Source organism: Apteryx mantelli, chromosome 8, assembly GCF_036417845.1.
Source record: "Apteryx mantelli isolate bAptMan1 chromosome 8, bAptMan1.hap1, whole genome shotgun sequence".
Lineage (NCBI taxonomy): Eukaryota > Metazoa > Chordata > Aves > Apterygiformes > Apterygidae > Apteryx > Apteryx mantelli.
In genome coordinates this window covers 10,549,586-10,567,769 of record NC_089985.1, presented here as the reverse complement: position 1 = coordinate 10,567,769, position 18,184 = coordinate 10,549,586, and the positions used below count along the sequence as shown (strand labels likewise).

At 53.6% G+C, this 18,184-nt stretch overlaps 1 protein-coding gene and 1 long non-coding RNA gene across 3 annotated transcripts; both read left to right on the top strand.

Moving 5' to 3' along the window:
* Positions 1 to 1,231: 1,231 nt before the first annotated feature.
* LOC106500093 (quinone oxidoreductase-like protein 2) lies at positions 1,232 to 11,651 on the top strand. The gene is made up of 10 exons (XM_067300586.1): positions 1,232 to 1,324; positions 2,070 to 2,196; positions 3,019 to 3,115; positions 4,071 to 4,129; positions 4,526 to 4,591; positions 4,915 to 5,024; positions 6,263 to 6,344; positions 7,613 to 7,794; positions 8,229 to 8,457; positions 9,499 to 11,651. Exons 1-10 carry the CDS (start codon positions 1,299 to 1,301, stop codon positions 9,565 to 9,567), a joined length of 1,047 nt encoding a protein of 348 aa, XP_067156687.1. The 5' UTR covers positions 1,232 to 1,298; the 3' UTR covers positions 9,568 to 11,651.
* A 3,797-nt stretch (positions 11,652 to 15,448) lies between these two features.
* On the top strand, positions 15,449 to 18,134 carry LOC106500092 (uncharacterized). 2 transcript variants are annotated; one of them, XR_001295327.2, is made up of 3 exons: positions 15,449 to 15,516; positions 17,607 to 17,665; positions 17,811 to 18,134. It is a non-coding gene; the product is annotated as an uncharacterized lncRNA (long non-coding RNA). The 2 variants fall into 2 exon arrangements; XR_001295328.2 differs by lacking the exon at positions 15,449 to 15,516 and adding an exon at positions 17,088 to 17,165.
* The last annotated feature ends 50 nt before the right edge of the window (positions 18,135 to 18,184 follow it).

The following is an 18,184-nucleotide window of genomic DNA, read 5'->3' as shown; positions in this document are numbered from 1 at the left end:
CGAGCAGGGCTCCAACCGAGGCCATGCACGACGTCTTGTAAGAACATGTCCTGGCATAACTAAAAACGGCATCAGCGTTCAGCCAGCGCCCGCTCTCTTCTCCCTCTTCACGTAACTGCAATGCACCACGGCTAGTGTTCGATATGATCCCAGTAAGAAAGGCACTCAGCCTCCATACGGTATCGATTAAAATACCATTTACTGGAGCTAACACTAGAAGGAAAGAGAGGACAGTGTAGATAATCTCACGTCCCTTCAGATGCTGGGGACCCGGCGCTGCGCAGCCCTGGACGGACCTCCGGCGCCACCAGGGCACGGCACGCTGTGCGGATCCCATCCACAGAGAGGCCCACCGGCATTTTGCTCTTTAGAGCCCTTTAAGTATTTTCCTAGAAGAAAGCAATTCTATCCAGCATTTCTACCTCCAAGCAGAGGGACGCTCACAGGAGCACACACTGCTTCACTTCCACATAAGGACAAGGAGACGCAGGGGCTGCAATTGCCGGTGCCAAGAGGGAGCCCCAATTTCTTTTCTTGTGCCCCTTCTCCCACGCACATGCCCACCCGCCTTCTGGACTCGGAGTTGCTATGAGATGTTTCAGCTCGAAGAGAGGACTTTTCTCTGAAAATTATAAGCAAATGGGAGCGAGGCTCTGGAATGGGAGATCCCTCGAGGGGAAAGGACAGGCTTGTGATTAGACCATGGGATCGGGAGTCAGCAGCTTTGGGCTTCTCATCTGGGCTTTGACTCACCCAGTGACCTCTGCTCGGTTCACTCCTGCTCGGTTTTCCCATCTGGAAAACCAGTGCGATAACACACGGCCGTGACTGTGCACGGCAGTTTATAGCTGCCAGCGACTGTCACGTATTCCTGCAAACGCAGGGGTGCAAGAGCCTCTTCCAAAGCTTTCCGCGGGCGCTGAGCGACGGAGCTGCCAGCGGCTCCTCTTTAAGCGTTCGGCCCGTGTTTGAGTATCTGCCCCGTTCTGGAAGCGCCGCTCGCCGCTCGAGCGCCGGATTTCCCGGGGGAAGCCGCGTTTGGCGCTGGGAACCGCGCGGCCTCCCGCCGAGGCGGGGCAGGCAGGGGGCAGGCAGGGGGCGGGCAGCGGGCGGCCCCAGCGCGGCCCCAGCGCGGCCCCAGCGCGGCCCCGGCGGCCCCGCTCCCCGCCCGCCCCGGGGCGGGACGCGGCGGCGCGGGCGGGGCGCGGCGCGGAAGGCCCGCGGCAGCCGAGCCGAGCCGAGCCGGGCCGGGCCGAGCCGGGCCGGGCCCAGCGGAGCCCAGCGGAGCCCAGCGGACCATGGCTGCGGCGGCGGCGGCGCGGCGGTGCGGGGCCGTGCGGGGTGCTCCGCTCCCGGGGGAGAGGGCAGCCTCCCTTGCCCTCTCCCCTCTGCCCTCCCCTCTCCCGATCTCTATTCCCTTTCCCTTTCCCCTCACCTTCCCCTGTTCCCATTCTTTTCTCCTTCCCTTTTCCCTTTTCCTTTCCCCATCCTTTTCTCCATCCCCTTCCCCGTCCCTTTCCTGTCCCCTTCCATTTCCCTTTCCCCTTTCCTTCCTTTTCTCTTCTCCTTCCTCCCTTCCCCATCCCTTTCCCCATCCCTTTCCCCATTCCTTTCCCCTTTCCCTTCCCCTTTCCCTTCCCCTTCCCCTTTCCCCATTACCCACCCCTTTCCCCTTCCCTTCCCCCTGCCCCTTTTCCCATCCCTTTCCCCATCCCCTTCCCTTCCCCCTTCCCTTCCTCTTTCACCCGTTTGTGCGTGCTTCCACCCCAAAGCCCTGCCCGTGGCTCAGCGGGGGGGCAGTGGTTCCTCAGCTTCCCCCAAAGCCCCCGAAGCGCCGCGCTCCAGCACCCTGCGCTTGGGGGCTGCGGCCTTCCAGGAGCCCCACCGAGGTCCTCTTCGGCTCGCTCCGGCAGCGCGGGAAGCGCCCTCCGCCCTGAGATGGAAACGCGCGAAGCAGCATCTCCGCCCGGAGAGGCTCTTGCTGGGAGGGCGCCGCGAAGCAGGGCCGCAGCGGGGCTGGGAGCGCGGTGCCGCACGGGGTGAGGTGGCCGCGCGTGCCTGTGTTTCAGGGTCGGCGTCCTGGGACGAGCCTGCGGGAGAGGCGGCGCGCGGGGCTACCGCGCGGCCCTGTGCGCCGAGCTGGCGAAGCCCCTGCTCGTGCGGGACGTGCCCTCGCCTCCTCTGCAGCCCCACCAGGTACAGCGGGCGCGAGGGCTTGCCGGCTGAGGCGCGTCCCCCCGGGGCAGCTTGCGCCGCCACTGCCAGGGGTGCTCCTAAGCAGCTAAGAAAGGACACCTGAACAGGTGGAGGTTGCACGCGGATTGAAAACGGGGGAGAATACGGCAGGAAAGAGGAAGGTTAAATCGGGGATGCGAGGCCACGTGATGTTCAGATCTCATCCCTTTCCGCGTGTCACTTCCAATAGCTGCCAGCCATCCTGATGGACACCTTGCCGCGATGGTGGGACGTTCGGGTCGCATTTGCAGTGTCCTTGAAAAAGCGGAGCCCAGCAACAGTGCTTTTCTCTGTTATGTGTGCTGGGAAAAGGGATGACAAGCTTAAAATCCGCAGGGTCTCATGTACCCACATGCCCACACCAAGGAGATGAAGATACACAGAAGCCTCTTGTTGTGATCAACACACATGGAAAGGATAAACATCCTAAAATGAGGTGTAAGACAAAACTGTCCTGGCCTGAGAGCTGTTCTTCAGTGAAGGTTGTTCATTTCCCATCAGGTCCCGTGGGAAAACCTCGCGGGGGAGAGGGAGAATCCACGCGGCCACAGCAAAACCAGTGCCTGTCCCTAGTTTCCCCAGTGGACACCAAGACCCTGTGTGTTAGAAAGCATCAATATCTTTTGAGAGATGGGACAGCACAGTGCTTAGTCTGGGGACTTGAGAGATCGGGATTTATTTTTCCAGGCTTTGCTGCAGGCTCAGGGCACTAAGTCTCTATTTAAAACACTCCTGCTATTGCTTGAATGGAAAGATTTATGTTTGTCCCCCTCTCTCTTGCAGGTCCGAGTGGGTGTTCATTACTGTGGGTTAAATTTTGCGGATATCTTGGCCTGCCGGGGTTTGTATCAGGAAAAACATACTCTTCCGTTCACTCCCGGTGAGTAGGAGGTGATTGATTTGTGCGGGAGGTGTGGAGTGACTGACTGACTGAACGTAATAAATTCTAATGGGATTAAGAGCAGATCGGCAACCCTGGAGAATAACGGCATACGCAGATAAAGCAGGGGCTGACTGGAGGCATTTTCTTAGAGCAGGCGAGACCACATTTTAACTTCCTCTCTGGAAATACTCAATGTAAAATTGCATTTGCAAAGTAGCATGCAAAGAGCACTCGTGCAAGTCTGGGGGGAAAGACAGTAAATATTCAACTTGCCTGAAAGCTGAGAAAACTGGAGTGTGGAGAGGTTTGGGGGAGGGCTGGATGCTCGTGTCCTAAGCCTAGAGCTGCTCAGTGCTGCAATAACTCACGTAATAAGCCCACGTGGGCGGCCTAGCTCACGTCGCCGGGGAGGACGGAGGCAGGCCGGGATGCCGGCGGGTCGCGCTTTGCCCTTGCCCCCTCGGCCGACGGCGGACGTGCCACCCTTCAGTGAGGACGCAGGGACGGTTCCCCACACTGCAGGCATGTCTCTCCCCATGCTGAATTCCTCCGGCCCTCGCCCCCACCGAGTTTTTAAATCATATTATGGGCAGGCAACGCTTACGCGGTCCTCGCTCGCGCTAAACCCTTCAGGCCGTACCGTCTCCGTTGACCTGTGCCAGGCTGGGGGCTGACTTTTTGCCTTATGCCTTAAGCACGCTGCTGAGATGCAATGGCGTGAAAAAGTCTCTTTTCCCTTGAAGTTTGTGGGTATTTCCAATTAAAAGAAATCCCCAGCAGGTTAACCAAGCGGTTGCTGTCTCTTGTGCTAATGCTGCCACCTTCTGCCCACCTGGTACTTTGCTGCCGAAAGCTTCCCCTAGAGTCCGTCCGCAGAGGAGGCTGCTGATTGCGACGGGGAGGGGGATTGTATCCATGTCCATAGCGTGCGCGTGTCCTTGTCGCCCCTTAGGAATGGAGTTTTCGGGGACGGTGGTGGAGATTGGAGAAAATGTGAGCGCCGTGAAGGAGGTAAGGAAAACACAGGAATGCCAGAATTTCGGAATGGCCTCATGCACCCTCGCTGGTCGTTGCGGGCGGAGGTCCAGACACGAGCCGTGGGGGTTCGCATCTTTGATCCTTTGCACCCTGGTTGTGAAAGCAGGGCAGAAGTGCTGAGCTCTGCTTGGGAGGGAGAAGGCACTGCTGCCGGCCTCCGCGGCGAATCCGCCTAGGGCCTCGGGGTCAAAACATGCGGGGGGGATACGTGCAGTTAATGCAATTGCTAAGTGGGCTGTTATCCGGCACAGCTTGTGCTGTCCACGGTTCTTCCTGAAAAAGCAGGGAAATCAAATGCTTAGTTCAGAGATAACAGCCGGACGGCACAATTCGTCTCCTGACACCCATCCGACAGTGTTTTTTTGGCAGGGATGCCGAGTAATTGGTGTGACTGGCACTACCGCTATGGCAGAGGAGTGTGTCATTGATCAGAAGGTAAGGATATAGGGTGTTTGTTTGCCCATGCTGCAAAAGAAGTCTGTCTCTCTGTCCAGGGCTTTGGTTCTGTCAGAGCTGCTGCTTCATGCCCCTTTCGGATTGCTTTATTTCCCTTTCTTTGGCCCCGCTGGCAGAACGGGACACGGCGTGCTTGGGAGAGTCTTTCCAATAATAAACAGAAACCGTAAAAGAGGCCGATAAAAGAAGCCGTAGGGGAACAACCCTTTTCCCATCCCGAGCCCCTGAGGAGGCCTCGCGACGGCTTCGGTTCGCCCTTGTCGCTCCTCGGGGCTCGCTGTGCCGCGTGTGTCTCCGTGCAGAGGCTGTGGCGGATCCCTGAAGGTGTGTCCGACGAGGACGCCGCGGCGCTGCCTGTCACTTACGGCACGGCCACGCTGGTTCTCGACCGCAGGGCACGCGTTCAGCCGGGGTAAGTGGCAGCCGCGGTTCGGAGGGTGACAAGCGAACTGTAACCCCAACCCGGAGCCTTTCCGCTGTCAAAAATGTGGCATCCTGTCTCTTTTGCGCGCCGCAGACGTAGCGCCTGGCTGTATAACCGGGGGCGGATGGTTTCACGTTTGTGATTTTCCCCACCTCTAAGGTGGGGAGAGCGTGGGACTTTGGAGGTGAGGGTTGCACACGTCCAGGTGGGGTGCAGGAGGCAGTCGGCGAGAGATGGGGTCAACAGCTGGTGCCTGTTGCGTTTGAACAGTACTAAACTGTCAGGGTCTGCAGGAAAAAAGGTCTTAAAAACTGAAAGTACGCAGGTAAAGTGCAAGCTTTACAGCTGCTCAACGGGAGCTTTCTGCAAGGCATTTGACTTTCGTGGTGCAACCGCTGGGCACTGAGCGGCTTTATAAACCACAGGCAGTGTGCAGCGATGAAATTTATTCCCCATTAATCTTGCTTCCCCCGGACTGGGAAATGTCACAGGCAGGTATAGCTGCATAGTCGTTTCACTGAAGATGGGCTTGCCGTCGGCATCAGCGCGTGCCATGTACTTCTCTTACGATGGGGCGCTAGGGCAGCAGCTCTGCACTCTGGAGAAGCAGGACTATACTGTTGTACCTTGGCTAGGGAGTCGTAGTGTGGGGTTTTTTTAACTCACTTGATTTTGCTGTAGCACTTGTCAGCTGAAATGCTGAGTTCTCTACTTCTCGGAAATAGGGAAGCGTCACCAAAGAAAGCCATAGAGCTTAAGCAACTTCCTGACATTCGTACAGAAAGCCAGCAGCGGAGGTGGGGACAGCGTGCAGAAGTCATTGCTCCACCTTGATTCGCGCAATCCTCCTCCCCGCCCAACAGCGGAGGCAATTACACGGTCTGTCTGAATGGTGCAGGAGTGACATTTTCTTTATGGCCTGGAGTAAACGTGCTTCTGCTTGTAAAGTCATCCAGCAAATGCAGATGTTGCTTATCAGATCACTTCGTTTTGCAATGTCAAAGCCTTGCGCTCGGGCAGGAAGAGCCCTTGTGATTTGGCTGATTTGGGGGAGAAGGCAAACCTCCTTTTGAGGAGTATCCCTCAGACAGCTGTGGTACCCAGCGCATCCCCGATGACGGCGGGGGGGATTCCTGTGGTGTTGAAAACATGTTGCCCCATCAGGAATCCGTGATTTGCTCTTCTGTTGTGCCACAGACATTTGCTTTCTCGTCTCTCTCTCTCAGGGAAACCGTTCTGGTGACGGCAGGAGCGGGGGCCACAGGGCTTGCAGTTATTGATCTGGCTGTCAATATTTTCAAGGCAAAGGTATTCTCCTTTTTAACAGACTCTCTGTCCTTGTGTGCTTGCTCCAGGGCCACATGCCCCCTGCTCCAGGGCCCTCCTTTCTCCGGGGACCCAGAGCTCCTTGCAGGTGGCAGCAGGGAGAGCCCCTTAGGGCAGGCAAGTCCTGCTGCCCTCTCCCTCCTGGACCTGCCACCACCAGCCACGTGGGCTCAGAGCAGCCTCTAGTGTCAGGTGACTTAGTGGCAGAGGAGAGAATTGAAACCAGGTACTTGCTGGGTCAGAGGGTCCAGCGACCTCTTAAACTGGTTTTCCCCTACCAATTGCAACATACCCTCGCCCCTGCCCCCGTGCAATATCCCCTCTTTCTCCTCCACCGTCCTCCGGCTCTGCTGTAAATCTCCATTGCTCCCCTTGAGCAGGTACTCAGTCTGTGTTTCCCCAGAGGGTCAGCATTTTCCAAAGGCGTTTAGATACTCATCTTCCTAGTTTTCAGCGGAAGTCTATGGCCCTAGGCTCCAAAGTCATTCAGGCACTTGTGAAAATTTTAACTTAGTTCTTCTTTTGATGAATATCTAAGAAAAAACAGCATTTATATATGTAAGGAGAAAGAGTTGGCATTTTGGTTCCAACTTCCACTTTTGTACAAATAAAATAAGAAAGAAACATACCTTGCAGAGATTCTTTGGTTTAAGGGAAGACCTAAGAATAGGTGCAACATCTGTACTAAAAAGCACACCATAATGCTGAGCAAAATCCCAGTAACCCCTGTGCTGAGATAACCCCAGTCCAGCTTGCATTACTGAATCTAAAGCGATTTAGTGGCTAGTCCTCTCCCTGAGCGTGGACACTTTGTTTTGGTCTGTGTCACTCGTCACAGCGCTGCCTGCAAAGGCATCCTGAGCATGTAGGTGCCTTCTCTAAGGCTTCCTGTGGGAGCAGTAGGCGGAAACCCAGGCTGAAGCCCAGCTTCTCCAAGTCTCCCTGTGGCTTCTGAGGGAGGAGAGTTTTCCTCCTCCCTTTCTGGTGTATGGTTTGGGTGATGCAGCTCTGTTGGACTGCTGCTGCCTTGCCCCCGGGGTGGCTGCTTCTTCTGGAAAGCTGAAACAGGAGAGATGTCATTTGTGTCTCATTTTCAGTTTGCAGAGGGCTGTGGGACCTTTTATGAGGAGATTAACGGAAGCGCTAAAGCGTCTAACTCGCACAGATCACAGCAGGACACCTAAAACACTCTGCCCTTCTTTGAGCAGAGCTGCTCTTGTGCCGGGTGTTGCATTTTTCCGTGGTCGCAGGTGATAGCGGCGGCTGGAAGCGATGCCAAATGTGAGCTGGCTCTGAAGAGCGGCGTGAGCCACAGCGTGAACTACAGCCGGAGCAGTCTGCGGGACGAAGTGAAGCGGCTCACGGATGGCAGAGGGGCCGACGTGGCTGTTGAAGCTGTTGGTGGGGACATCTTCAAGGCAGCTCTGCAAAGGTGCGCCGAAATAAGAGTCCTGCGCCTTCCTCTAACTTAGGACAAAGCCATACGAGCACAGGTGATCCTGTTGGTGTGTTTGAAGGTCATTTTGGTGACCGTGTATGGCTTATTAGGGATGTCAAGGGGATGTGCCCTGGGGCGCCTCTTTGGGGCAGCTCTCAGGGCAGAACTTGGGCATGCCGAGGAGGTGTGGGTGGGATGGGGCCTTGACTGTGTGTGTGTTTTGTTAGGGTTTTAAGTATGTTCTCTGAAGACTGGTACTGGAGTACGGCAGTCTAGACCAGAGCTTTTCTGGGCACTAATTCATCTGAGCCTGGGGGAGAGCTCAGCATCAGCAGCTCTTCAGCCCTCCTCAGCATGCAAGTACTGCCTCGAGGAGAAGCTCTGAGGAGGCCTCCAGTAAATCTGGTTTCTTTCTCTCCTTCTTGCAGTTTGGCTTGGGAGGGCAGGATTGTGGTGATGGGTTTTGCTGGAGGAAAAATCCCGTCGATTCCTGCCAACTTGCTGCTTCTGAAGAACGTGTCTGCCATGGGAGTGTATTGGAGTCGGTACCAGAAAGAGAATTTCCCTGTTTTCTCCTCTGCTATCTCCTCTGCTCTTCAGTATCGCCAGGAGGGAAAGATCCATCCTAACATTGGAGCAGTCTTCAAACTGGAAGAGGTAGGTGCTGGTGCGATGCTCACAGCAATGTGCCCTCATGGGACGTAGGCCAGTGGAAAGAAAAGGCTCTTGGATCAGTTAGGGGTCTGCAGACCTCTTCAGAGCTTGATCTCCTGGGTTGAGGAGACAGAGACACAAGTGGGTGTAGCCCTCTAAATATCCCACTCAGACAAATGTCTAGAAACACAGCAGGAAGGGAGCAGCGCTGATCACCATTCAGATGCTTGCACAGGTTGCTCACTTGCATGACCTGTGCAGAGCTGGTTCCTCAGGCTTATTTTTATGAAGTTCTTTTTTGTGGGTAAAAGTAAGTTTTTGTGTGTAGTTAGCCCCTGGCACAGAAACCTCCAGAGTCCTAGTTCTCTATGAAACAAAAATATTAAATCAAGAAATCCCATTTTTCCTTACCCTTTTTAATCTTCTTTCATTGGGTTTGAGCCAGGGAGTCATTAACTCCTGTTTTGATACTGCAAAGGCAGAATTGCAATGTACTGAATGGTAAACAGTCATATAAAAACATACTCTATACCAAAGCGTATTCACAAAGAGTAATGTGCCGGGGTAACATTGTAGAAGTGAATTAGTGGATTGTGATGTGTCTTTATTTGCAGTTTTCTCAAAGCCTCTGAAGATGTTCAGAACACATTTTTTTCTGATTTGATGGTATTTTAATTCCTAAATAACAGCTCAGCTCATCAGAAATATTGATGTAACCAACATGCAGCAAATTCAGGGATGTAAGGCAGTCAAATATGCAGGAACTGGTCCTGTCCTGAGTTACTTCAGTCCTGTCACTGGAAAGCCCAGACTCGCATGCGAATTCTGGGCTGTTTATGCCCAACAAGCTGTGCTAGTCTATTGTATAATCCACATAAGACAAAATAAGTGTCTGGTTGTATTTAAGTTTTTTTGCTGTGTAATATTGCAAACATCAAGAGGCTCTGCAAAACTGAGCTCTCCTGCATGTTCTCCTTCTGCTCTTTCCTTCCCTACAAAGCCATTTCCCACTGTCAACACAAGCACCTGGGGCTTTGTTTGCAGGCAAATGAAGCTTTTAACCACGTGCTCCAGCGCAAGTCCACAGGAAAGGTCATCATCTCCATGAAGTAAGTCAGCGCTTTCCCTAGGACTCGACCTCCTGCTCTTTGCCTGCCCTGAAGAGGAGACTCTCCAACCCGCTTTCCCCCAACAGCAGACAAGCAAAATGAATCAGGGACATATAACTCGGTGACAGTGGCTTAACAAGTTGCTGTTTGTCAGCTGAACAAACAGCTGTAGGTGTTTACGAGTGTGCTTTTAGCCTGTCCTGCTTCTGAGCTTAGCCACCAGCTGGAGCCAAGCCATGCTGTGCCGCAGAGCAGAGTGGCCCACGTGGACAGGTGAAACTCTTGCAACTGCCGCTCAGTTGCGTGGCGGATGTTTTGCTTTTGCTTTGTGCCTTCAAACAGCCTAGGGGACCCAGTAGTACTGTGTGGGATTTCTCACATGACTGTACATGTGCTGTATGGTAACCCAGAGGATTCCTCAGTGTCCAACTTACCTTGTAAGTGTCCTTATAGCCACAGTTACAAGAGCAGTAATTTTGACCAGGCTGCCTTGCACCCCAAAATCTTGAATAAATTTACACTGCCCTCAAAATCTGACCCAATAACACTTCTTGGTGACAAAAAAATCACATATGCATAATCCAGACATAAGCTGACTTCCTACACAGTTTTTCTGACTTTGTCAGTAGGATTATATGGACCACTTTTCTTATTGACAATGGCCTAATATCCTGTGTTGGCCATGGTTATTGCTCCTGGAGCAGAGAAAAGTCAATTCCAGCTTCTTTTAATGTAGTTTGAGTGGATCAATGAGCAATTGAGTCTAACCAGGGTCCCACTGATTGCTGTTTGGGGCTGCTGCCCTAGGAGGTTGGAGAACAGCACTCAGACCAGCATCCTACAAGCAGCCGGACAGAAAAGTGAGATTTCAAATAAAGAACAAAATAAGACATGGGTGGAGGGATAAAGGCTCACATGCGTATGTTTTGCACGGGGAATGAGGTCATTGGGCAATCCTGCCCTGCGCAGTGAGCAGCACGAAGGGAGAGCGCTCCCGTGTCTCCCCTCCTGCTCTTACCAGCGTACCCAGGCATTTGTGCACAGGACAAAAGTGTGCATCTGACCTTGCATCAGGTCAGCTTGGTCCCAGGAAGGGCGATTACAGATATGGTTATCTTCATCTGCATTGCCACAAACAAAAGGAGACCGAAACCCTAGTAACAAGTAGGGTATGCTCTTTCAAATTCAAGAAGACCTGAGCTACAATGGGCTGTAGAGATGCCATGCTCAAAGCATTTGATCTGACAGTGCTTACGTTTGTCTGTGCTGTGCCCTGCTGTTCCAGCTTCCAGCACTGGGCAGATGCAGGCTACAGGCCCCTTCAGTGTCCACACGGATTACAAAGCGCTTCCTCTGCTGTAATAAACCTCCTGGGCTTTCAGCAGGGTTTTATTGTAGCTGTGACTCCAGTGCTGCTTTGCTCCCATCCTTGCTGCTACACAGCGAAGACCAGCTTCTGCCCAAAACATGCCTTAGATTCCAGGTGAAGACTCTTGTCCATGCCTTAAAAGCCTTGTAAGTTCTTCCTGGCATGCACAGCTTGTTGCTGCAGAAGGAAGATTTTTTTGAGCTTACTTCACTGGTAACAGCAGAAAATGGACTATTGCAAGGAAAAGTTTCTCCAAGTAAGCTGTGAGCCATACTCATGCTGTCGGCAACCTTTAGTTCATTTTAGTGCAGCGGAAGCACTCAAGAACATCTACTACTGTGGCACTGCAGTATTAGGTACACATCCTAAAGGCAGAGAAACCCAAGTCTTAATTCAACAAGAGCCACTGAACTACTGTTCATTTTGTATGCTCAGGCTGTATCCTGGAAGTTATTGACATCCCACCAGTCTTCCATCAAACTTCTTGGGTCACATGTTGCATCTGTTGCTCTGCTTTTTAAGCTTCAATCACCATCCTTCCATGAATTTGCCTGTTGAAATAGTTACTACCCCCAGCTTCTTTAGGTCACACTACAGGGAATTCTGCAGTTATGCACTCTGTATACAGAAAACCCAAACAAACTTGATTTTAAGTCTACATGAAAGTGTTATTTGGTACCTCTTGTACTACAAAAAGGTAGTAAAGAACCATTCCTGCAGCATTACCTTTGCAAATCATATATGTACATCTGCTACAGCCTCCCTTAATCTTCCTTTGCCCAACTGGAAGAGCCTTAGGGCCTTCAGGGAGCCTTACAACTTACAGTCTAGCTCTTCAAGGCCAGCAAAGCCTTTTAAGGGTTTTGATTCTTCACTCACAAATAACTACAGAAGAGACAAAGTAGCACACCTTTTTTTATGCTTCACAGCTCTGGAATATTTTTCAGGCTTTAGCCTTAGCTTCTGCTCCTTAGTCTGGCGCACAGCTTTTGGGGACAGCGCTCCATTCAGGTCCTCCTTCCTAGGATAGGTCTAAAGTTAGAAGGAAGGAAGATCAGCTTTCTCCTTCATTTCCTGCTCAGTCTTTTTACAAGCCCCTTTCAAGGCTCTGAGGGCATTTATAGCCTTAATGGCCCTGAGCAGCCTCAGCTGGGGCCTCCACCCACCCCCTGCCATGGGCCAGGAACCCATTTAAGCCCAGATGGGGGCCCTTAGTCCCAGTCTGGGCTATGCAGAGCAGTAGTTGTCTCCAGCTCTGCCTGGTTATGGGCCCTACTGATCCTGACCCATGTGTTAATTCTTCGCCCATCCCTGCAGCAATGCCTGGGACTGTCCCCAGCTGTTCTGCTCTGTTGGTGGGACGTACCCTGGCCCACTGCGCTTCCACTGCAGCAGGAGCTATGGCACTGGTCTCCTTCTGCCCCTTGGACTAGGGGCAGGAGCTACCTGGTGAGCTGTTTTCCATGTGACCTCCCAGACATGGCTTTTTGGCCAGGAATCCCTTAAGAGTCAGATGCAATAGAAGGCAAAATACTGCTGGGAAGCTGGGGTCATCTGAGAGCTCCAGGGGCTGGTTGAAGGATAGGCTGTGATCTAAAGCTGTGTTTTGCAGGGGAATTGCTTGGGGGGCTTGCAAATTTGCTCTGCAGCCTAACCTGAGCACCCCATACCAGCACCACAAACCCGGGGTGCTGTGGCAGGTTGGGCCTTGTATCAGACTTCATTTAGCTGCCCTGAACCGTGCTTATGGACAGCAAGGAGTTGCTCAGGTGTGAAGGTGAGTATCTGCTCCCTGTTGCTGGATTGCCTTCCCTGAACAACGCTCGTCAGCCTGGCGCGGGGTCGGCACAGGGACCTGGGGAAGGAGCAGGGTGTGCTGCCGCCCTGCAGGGTAGAGTGAAGGGGGGGGGAAACTGCGCCTACCCCCGGGGTGGTGCCTTTCCCGGGAACCGTGAAAGACTTCTCCAGCTCTTCAAGACGTCTGGAGTTTTAATACTTATAATCAGCAAAAATTGGAGTGGAATATCAACTGAGCGCAGCTTAGAAAACTCATTTTCTTTTTCCTTTCAAGCTGACAATAAGATTTTAAGGAAAACTTTGAATAATGGATGCGCTTTTGAATAATGGATGTTTCACAGCCGAAGTCCCCTGACTTTTCTTTCTGTGCCTGAATGAGAAGCCTTTTAATTGCGTAGCACGTGGAGCGGCGGGTGCAAGCTGCTTTGCCTCTTGCACTGCTGATTAACTGATGTGTACGCTCGCATTAAAGATTCAGAGAGGGGTAAGCGTACCCCGGCTCCGAGCTGGGCGCGATGCGCGTTGGCTTTTATCAGCTAAAGACCTGGCACGAGACGTTCTGCATTTTTCCTTGTCTCTCTGTCACGGCCGCTCGTGATTCCCTTTTTTTGAGGGTTGAATCTTTCCGACTCTGGTTGTGGTGTTGCTCCACTTGAAGCGCTTGCACGTTACCGATGCTCTGGGCTCAGGTGGTTTGGGCGTGAGGTCACCTTGTGAAGCAAAGACACTGCTGCCTCCTCGGCTTATCCCATGGAGCAAACTTGTAAGCAGGGCTGCCCGAAATAGCAGCGCTTCTCCCGAAGGCTGGGCTTGGAGATGGTGGCGCTCGGCTCGGCTCGCCTCGGCGCCCGCCTTTGGCCTGGGCGTTGCGTCGCGTCGCGCTGGGATGGCGGCCGCGATGCCAAGAGCAGTCTGAGCCTCCTGCCGATCACCCTTGCGGGGTGCGGGGGTGGCAATTAGTATGCACAGCACTTCTGCATGTCTTCTCTGCTGTTACACCAACATGCTGCTGTCTGTCCCCGCTTCTGGCTCGTCTCCAAATTAATTCAGCTATCATGAAATTTTAATGCTGCTGCTGCAAAAAAAAGACAAGGCCACTGGGAAAAGTGTGAAGCGTGGGTTTGGGGTCAGCGGGGTTTTTTTGGTGCTGTATCTGTTTCTGTCCTCAGTTTCCCCAGTCCCTGGTGCGGTACCCAGCCCTTTGCGTGAAGCTGGATGGATTCAGTCGAGTAAAACCCTCCTACATTAGTGCTTCTCTAACTTTGCTGTCTGCAGGGGAAGCCCTCAGAGCAAGAAGCTATAATCACATCGATGACGTCTCCTTTCCAAGCACGGGTGCTGCTGGGGAGGTGCTGGGCTCGCGGGGTGCAGGACCCGGCATGCACACGGGAGTGCCGCAGGCTCGATGCGGGAGCCCATTCCTGAGGGGAAGCTCGGGGCCGGAGTCATCTCCGGGGCAAAGGACGGGGTAAATCCAGCCTGAGGTCTGAGGACCAAGTCCCACCGAGTGAACGCTGCTGGGGCCAGGCCGTGGCGTGGTCCCAACCCTCGGCGTCCTGGCTGAGCCGAGAGGGAGGCTCAGCAGCTTGGACACGACTGGTATAGAAAAATCCTACAGGTTGGAACACTTTACATCTGACACTAGACCACCGAAATGCCCGTGGGGACCCAATTTGTTGGTGTGGTGCAAGGGGTCCCTCGGATCCACTTTTATCAGGCTTTTCTTTCGCTTAGAGATTTTTGGTGAACCTTGCTCCCACGTACCGTGGGAGGGCTCCCGTGAGGTTTCTGGCTTTATGGAGAGCTCCTTCTCTCTCTCTCTCAATTTTGCCGCTTCTTGACTTAGAGAACAACTGCAATTTAGTTTTATTTCACAAAATTTGACATGACTCGGGCCTGTGATTTACTGGCCTTGAAGGATATAGTATATGTAACTGTGGCGGGCATAAGAGGCTCTTCATGGTGGAGGAGTCATAAATTGGGATTAAAAAAAAAAAAAGAGGGAAACATTACTGTCCGGCTTCGCAAGGTAGCACGCGGAGCAGGACGTGCAGCCGCTATCTGTCACTGTCGGGGGTCTTATTGCCCCCGTTGTGCCAGTAAAGCTCCCGAGCGAGACCCGCGGTCTCGGCCGCGGAGGCAGCTAACGCCCGAGTGCCCGAGAGGACGCAAGGTGGCAATCTTTCCAAAAGGACACCGCCGAACATCTTGGCCGAAGCGTTTCCAAGCCGTCGCTTCCTTCGCTCCGGCGCTTGCTGCCGCGCTGCTCCGACGCGCTCCCCCGACACGCTCCCGGGAGTCGGTGACCGGTGGTGGCCCTGGCTGCCTTGTCCCCTAGGGCAGAGCCTCGTGTCCTTCCCCTTCTGGTTTTTGGCATCCGCAGCACGAGGTGCAGCTGATTTTGCCCGCGGTGCTGCTTTGGGGGCCTGTTTCTGCCTCGGGAGCAACGTGAGCGTCTCCTCCAGTCCGTCCTGAGGGACATCTCACGCTGCAAGGAGATCTGTGTGTTTAACGCTTAGGTGTTAATTTTCAGTTTAAACGTCCTAACGTGTGGCAACGTGGCCCTTTCCGCCTGCAACCCGAACACCCTTCCCTGCCGCTGTTCGACCTTCTCAACATGGTCGGGTTTAGCTGCTGCCTCTCCGGGAGCCCTTGTGCATCCCGATCTCCTTCCCGCCGACGTGGCAGAGCCCGTGCCTGGGAGCATCCCCGCTCCGGAGCCGCAGGGCAGAGCCTGCCGCGATGGGACACGGCAGCAGCGCAGCCTTGCCTTCGGGGGTAGGAGGTGTAAGTAACAACTTGCTAGCATCCGCAGCCGAGGGTAACAGCTTCTCCTGGAGAGGGAGTGAAGGACGGGGAAGCCTTTAAATATTTTGGGCTGCCTTTGTAACAGGACCCCGGCCGGAAGGCTTGAATTGCCTTTCTCTTGCAGGCAGCCTGGGAACGTGGCAGTCTCCGTACAAACGTGCTCTGATTTCTGCAAATAAGAGCTTTTTCCTGCTCTGCTGCTTCATTTGATATGGTGCTGGATATAAAGTGCCTTTTTCCTAGCTCGCTGAATACCTCTAGAATGCAATTAATATTTTTGCTTTCGAGTCGCAAAAAGAAATTAGTGGGGGGATGTTGCTGAACGTGGCTGTGCATGCCTGGGGGCGGTGGGAAGCGGTGGCTTGAGGCTGGAAAATGGTGGGCAAGAAAGAGGTAAAACCGTAGGTGGAAACTTAGGGGAAACCGTGCGAGTGGCTACGGGAAGACGCCCGCTCAACGGCGACGCGTTGCCCGGATCAAATCCACACGAGGGTGCTCCTGCGGCAGCTGCGGGCCGGAGCGGGAGCCGTCCGGCAGCTCTGGGGAGCGAGTCCCTTCCTGCACGGGGGGATTTATCCCCAGCTCCCGTGCTGCCTGGGCAGGCGGCGTTTCCTCCCTCTGCAAACGGCTCCGAATGTGCTGCCGAACGTCTAAAATGCAGCCGGCGCGTTTAGAACTGAATATTTTAACTCTAAAAAATATTTGCGATCTGTTTTTATGTAGTTCATTTAATCCTTGCGCTTCTGCCGTGCAGACGTGGCAACAGATGAGCTGGTTTTGATTTTTCCCCTCCTGAGCTGTACCCAGACCTTTCAAATCCTCCTGTGCCATGACGTGATGTTGGAGACGTCTCCACAAAGTGTATATATTACATTTCCAGGAGGCTAAAGCGAAGAGGTGGAAAAAGCTTCCTATTTACCCGAGGCCGTTTACAAGAACTCTATCTCAGAACCGATGAAAAATGACATAAACGCCTAGAAACCGCTCCAGGTCCTGAAGCCGCCTGGGTGTCCCCTGCTAGGCTGCCGAGTTGTCCGATGCGGCTCGGCTAGTTAGCCGGCGCAGAAAGTGGCAGCCGAGCGCTCGCGCACCCAGCAAATGCCCTGAGGGCAGGAAGAAAAATGTTTTCCACCTAATCTTGTTACTGTGACAACAGCACTGAAACCTTTTAAAGCGAAAAATGCGATTTTTTTTCTTTTCTTTTCTTTTTTTTTTTAAGAGATTGTGATGCCCCTTTGGCTTTGTTTCAAAAACGTTATCTGTATTGTGCGCTGTCTGCCTTGCAATAGTCTCATGAGCTTGATGGCACTCTGATGGCACAGGTCTTGCATTTTCAGGAAATATGTGAATCCTTTTTAAAACAGAGATTTATTGACTAGGGGAAATAAAGTGGCATCGTCAGGGTCTCTATGGCTCCTTCGTACCTTTCCCAGGAGGCCTGGCCTGTCCGTAGTTGATATTTTCCTTTGTTGGCGGCTTCACAAAGTTTTGAACAGAAGCTGTGAAACTGATGGGAGCTTCTTAATGTCACCCCGCCGAAGCAGCTTGTCAGCATGAAGATGGCGCTTCCCTGCTCTGCGCTTGTTCCATATTCAGTCGGCTATCCCTATGACTTGAGTGCTAAGGATGTATGTATTTTTTTTACCTGAAACCTTGAATTTTGCAGAGACTGAAAGCTTATTTCTTAGGGTCACTGGGAAAAACTGCTTACTGTCCCCGTGGGGTGGAAGTTGCAAGCTCCAACTATAATATGTGTAATTCTCCAGCATTGGTAAAATAGGGCTTTTTTGGCAACACCGGTGGTCTCACGTCATGTTACGTGTGGGATCCAGAGCCCTGCTGAAGCTCGGGTCCGCGGGGTGAGTCGGTAACGCCATTAAGACGCGGCGCAGCAGAGTCTTCCTCCCAGGCCAGGCTGCGACTTCGCTGCGGTCACGGGCATCCTGGGGGCTGGCGGGGCGTCACCGCTGCGGAGGTGGCTCACGGGGCTCCTGCTGTCTTTTACGTCGAGAGCCTACTGTGTGTTTTTTTTTTATTATACTGTTCACCTTCACTTACTGTATTTTCAGTTTTCTAGGTGCCCAAGGGAGCTGCCTGCGGAAGAGCGTTGGATCGGCTGCAGAATCAGGTCCGTGTCGCGGTGCGGGAACTTGCAGGCGGCAAAGCCGGGTTAGCCCACGGCTCCCCCTCGCCCCGGCTCGGTCCCGGTGCACTGTGCGCACCCGTGGCTGGGTTCGGATTAACTTACCTAGCAGGTTTGAACTGTTTTGCAGGGAGAGTGGGCGCAGCAGGGACTCATGCCGCAGCAGCGGGTGCAGTGCAAGGACCTGCAGACGAGGATGCCTGCTTCGTGATGCGAAAATAACGGGAAAAATCTCCGCATCTTTTGAACTTGGGAGGTTACGTGATGCATCTGCCCAGTGAGAAGAGAAGGTGGAAGAAGCAGGAGCTGTTCGAGTTTATTCTCGGCGAAAGACGCCTTCGCCCTGGCAGCTCGCCTCGCGCTTTCCTCCGAGGCTTTGAGCCCCGCGCGGCCCCGACCGCGGGCAGCCCGGCGGCGCCCGGCCCCGGCGGCACAGCGAGCTGCCCTTTGCCCCGCGCCGTCAGCTCGGCTCGGCGCGCCGCGGCCCCCGTGGCGGGCGGACTT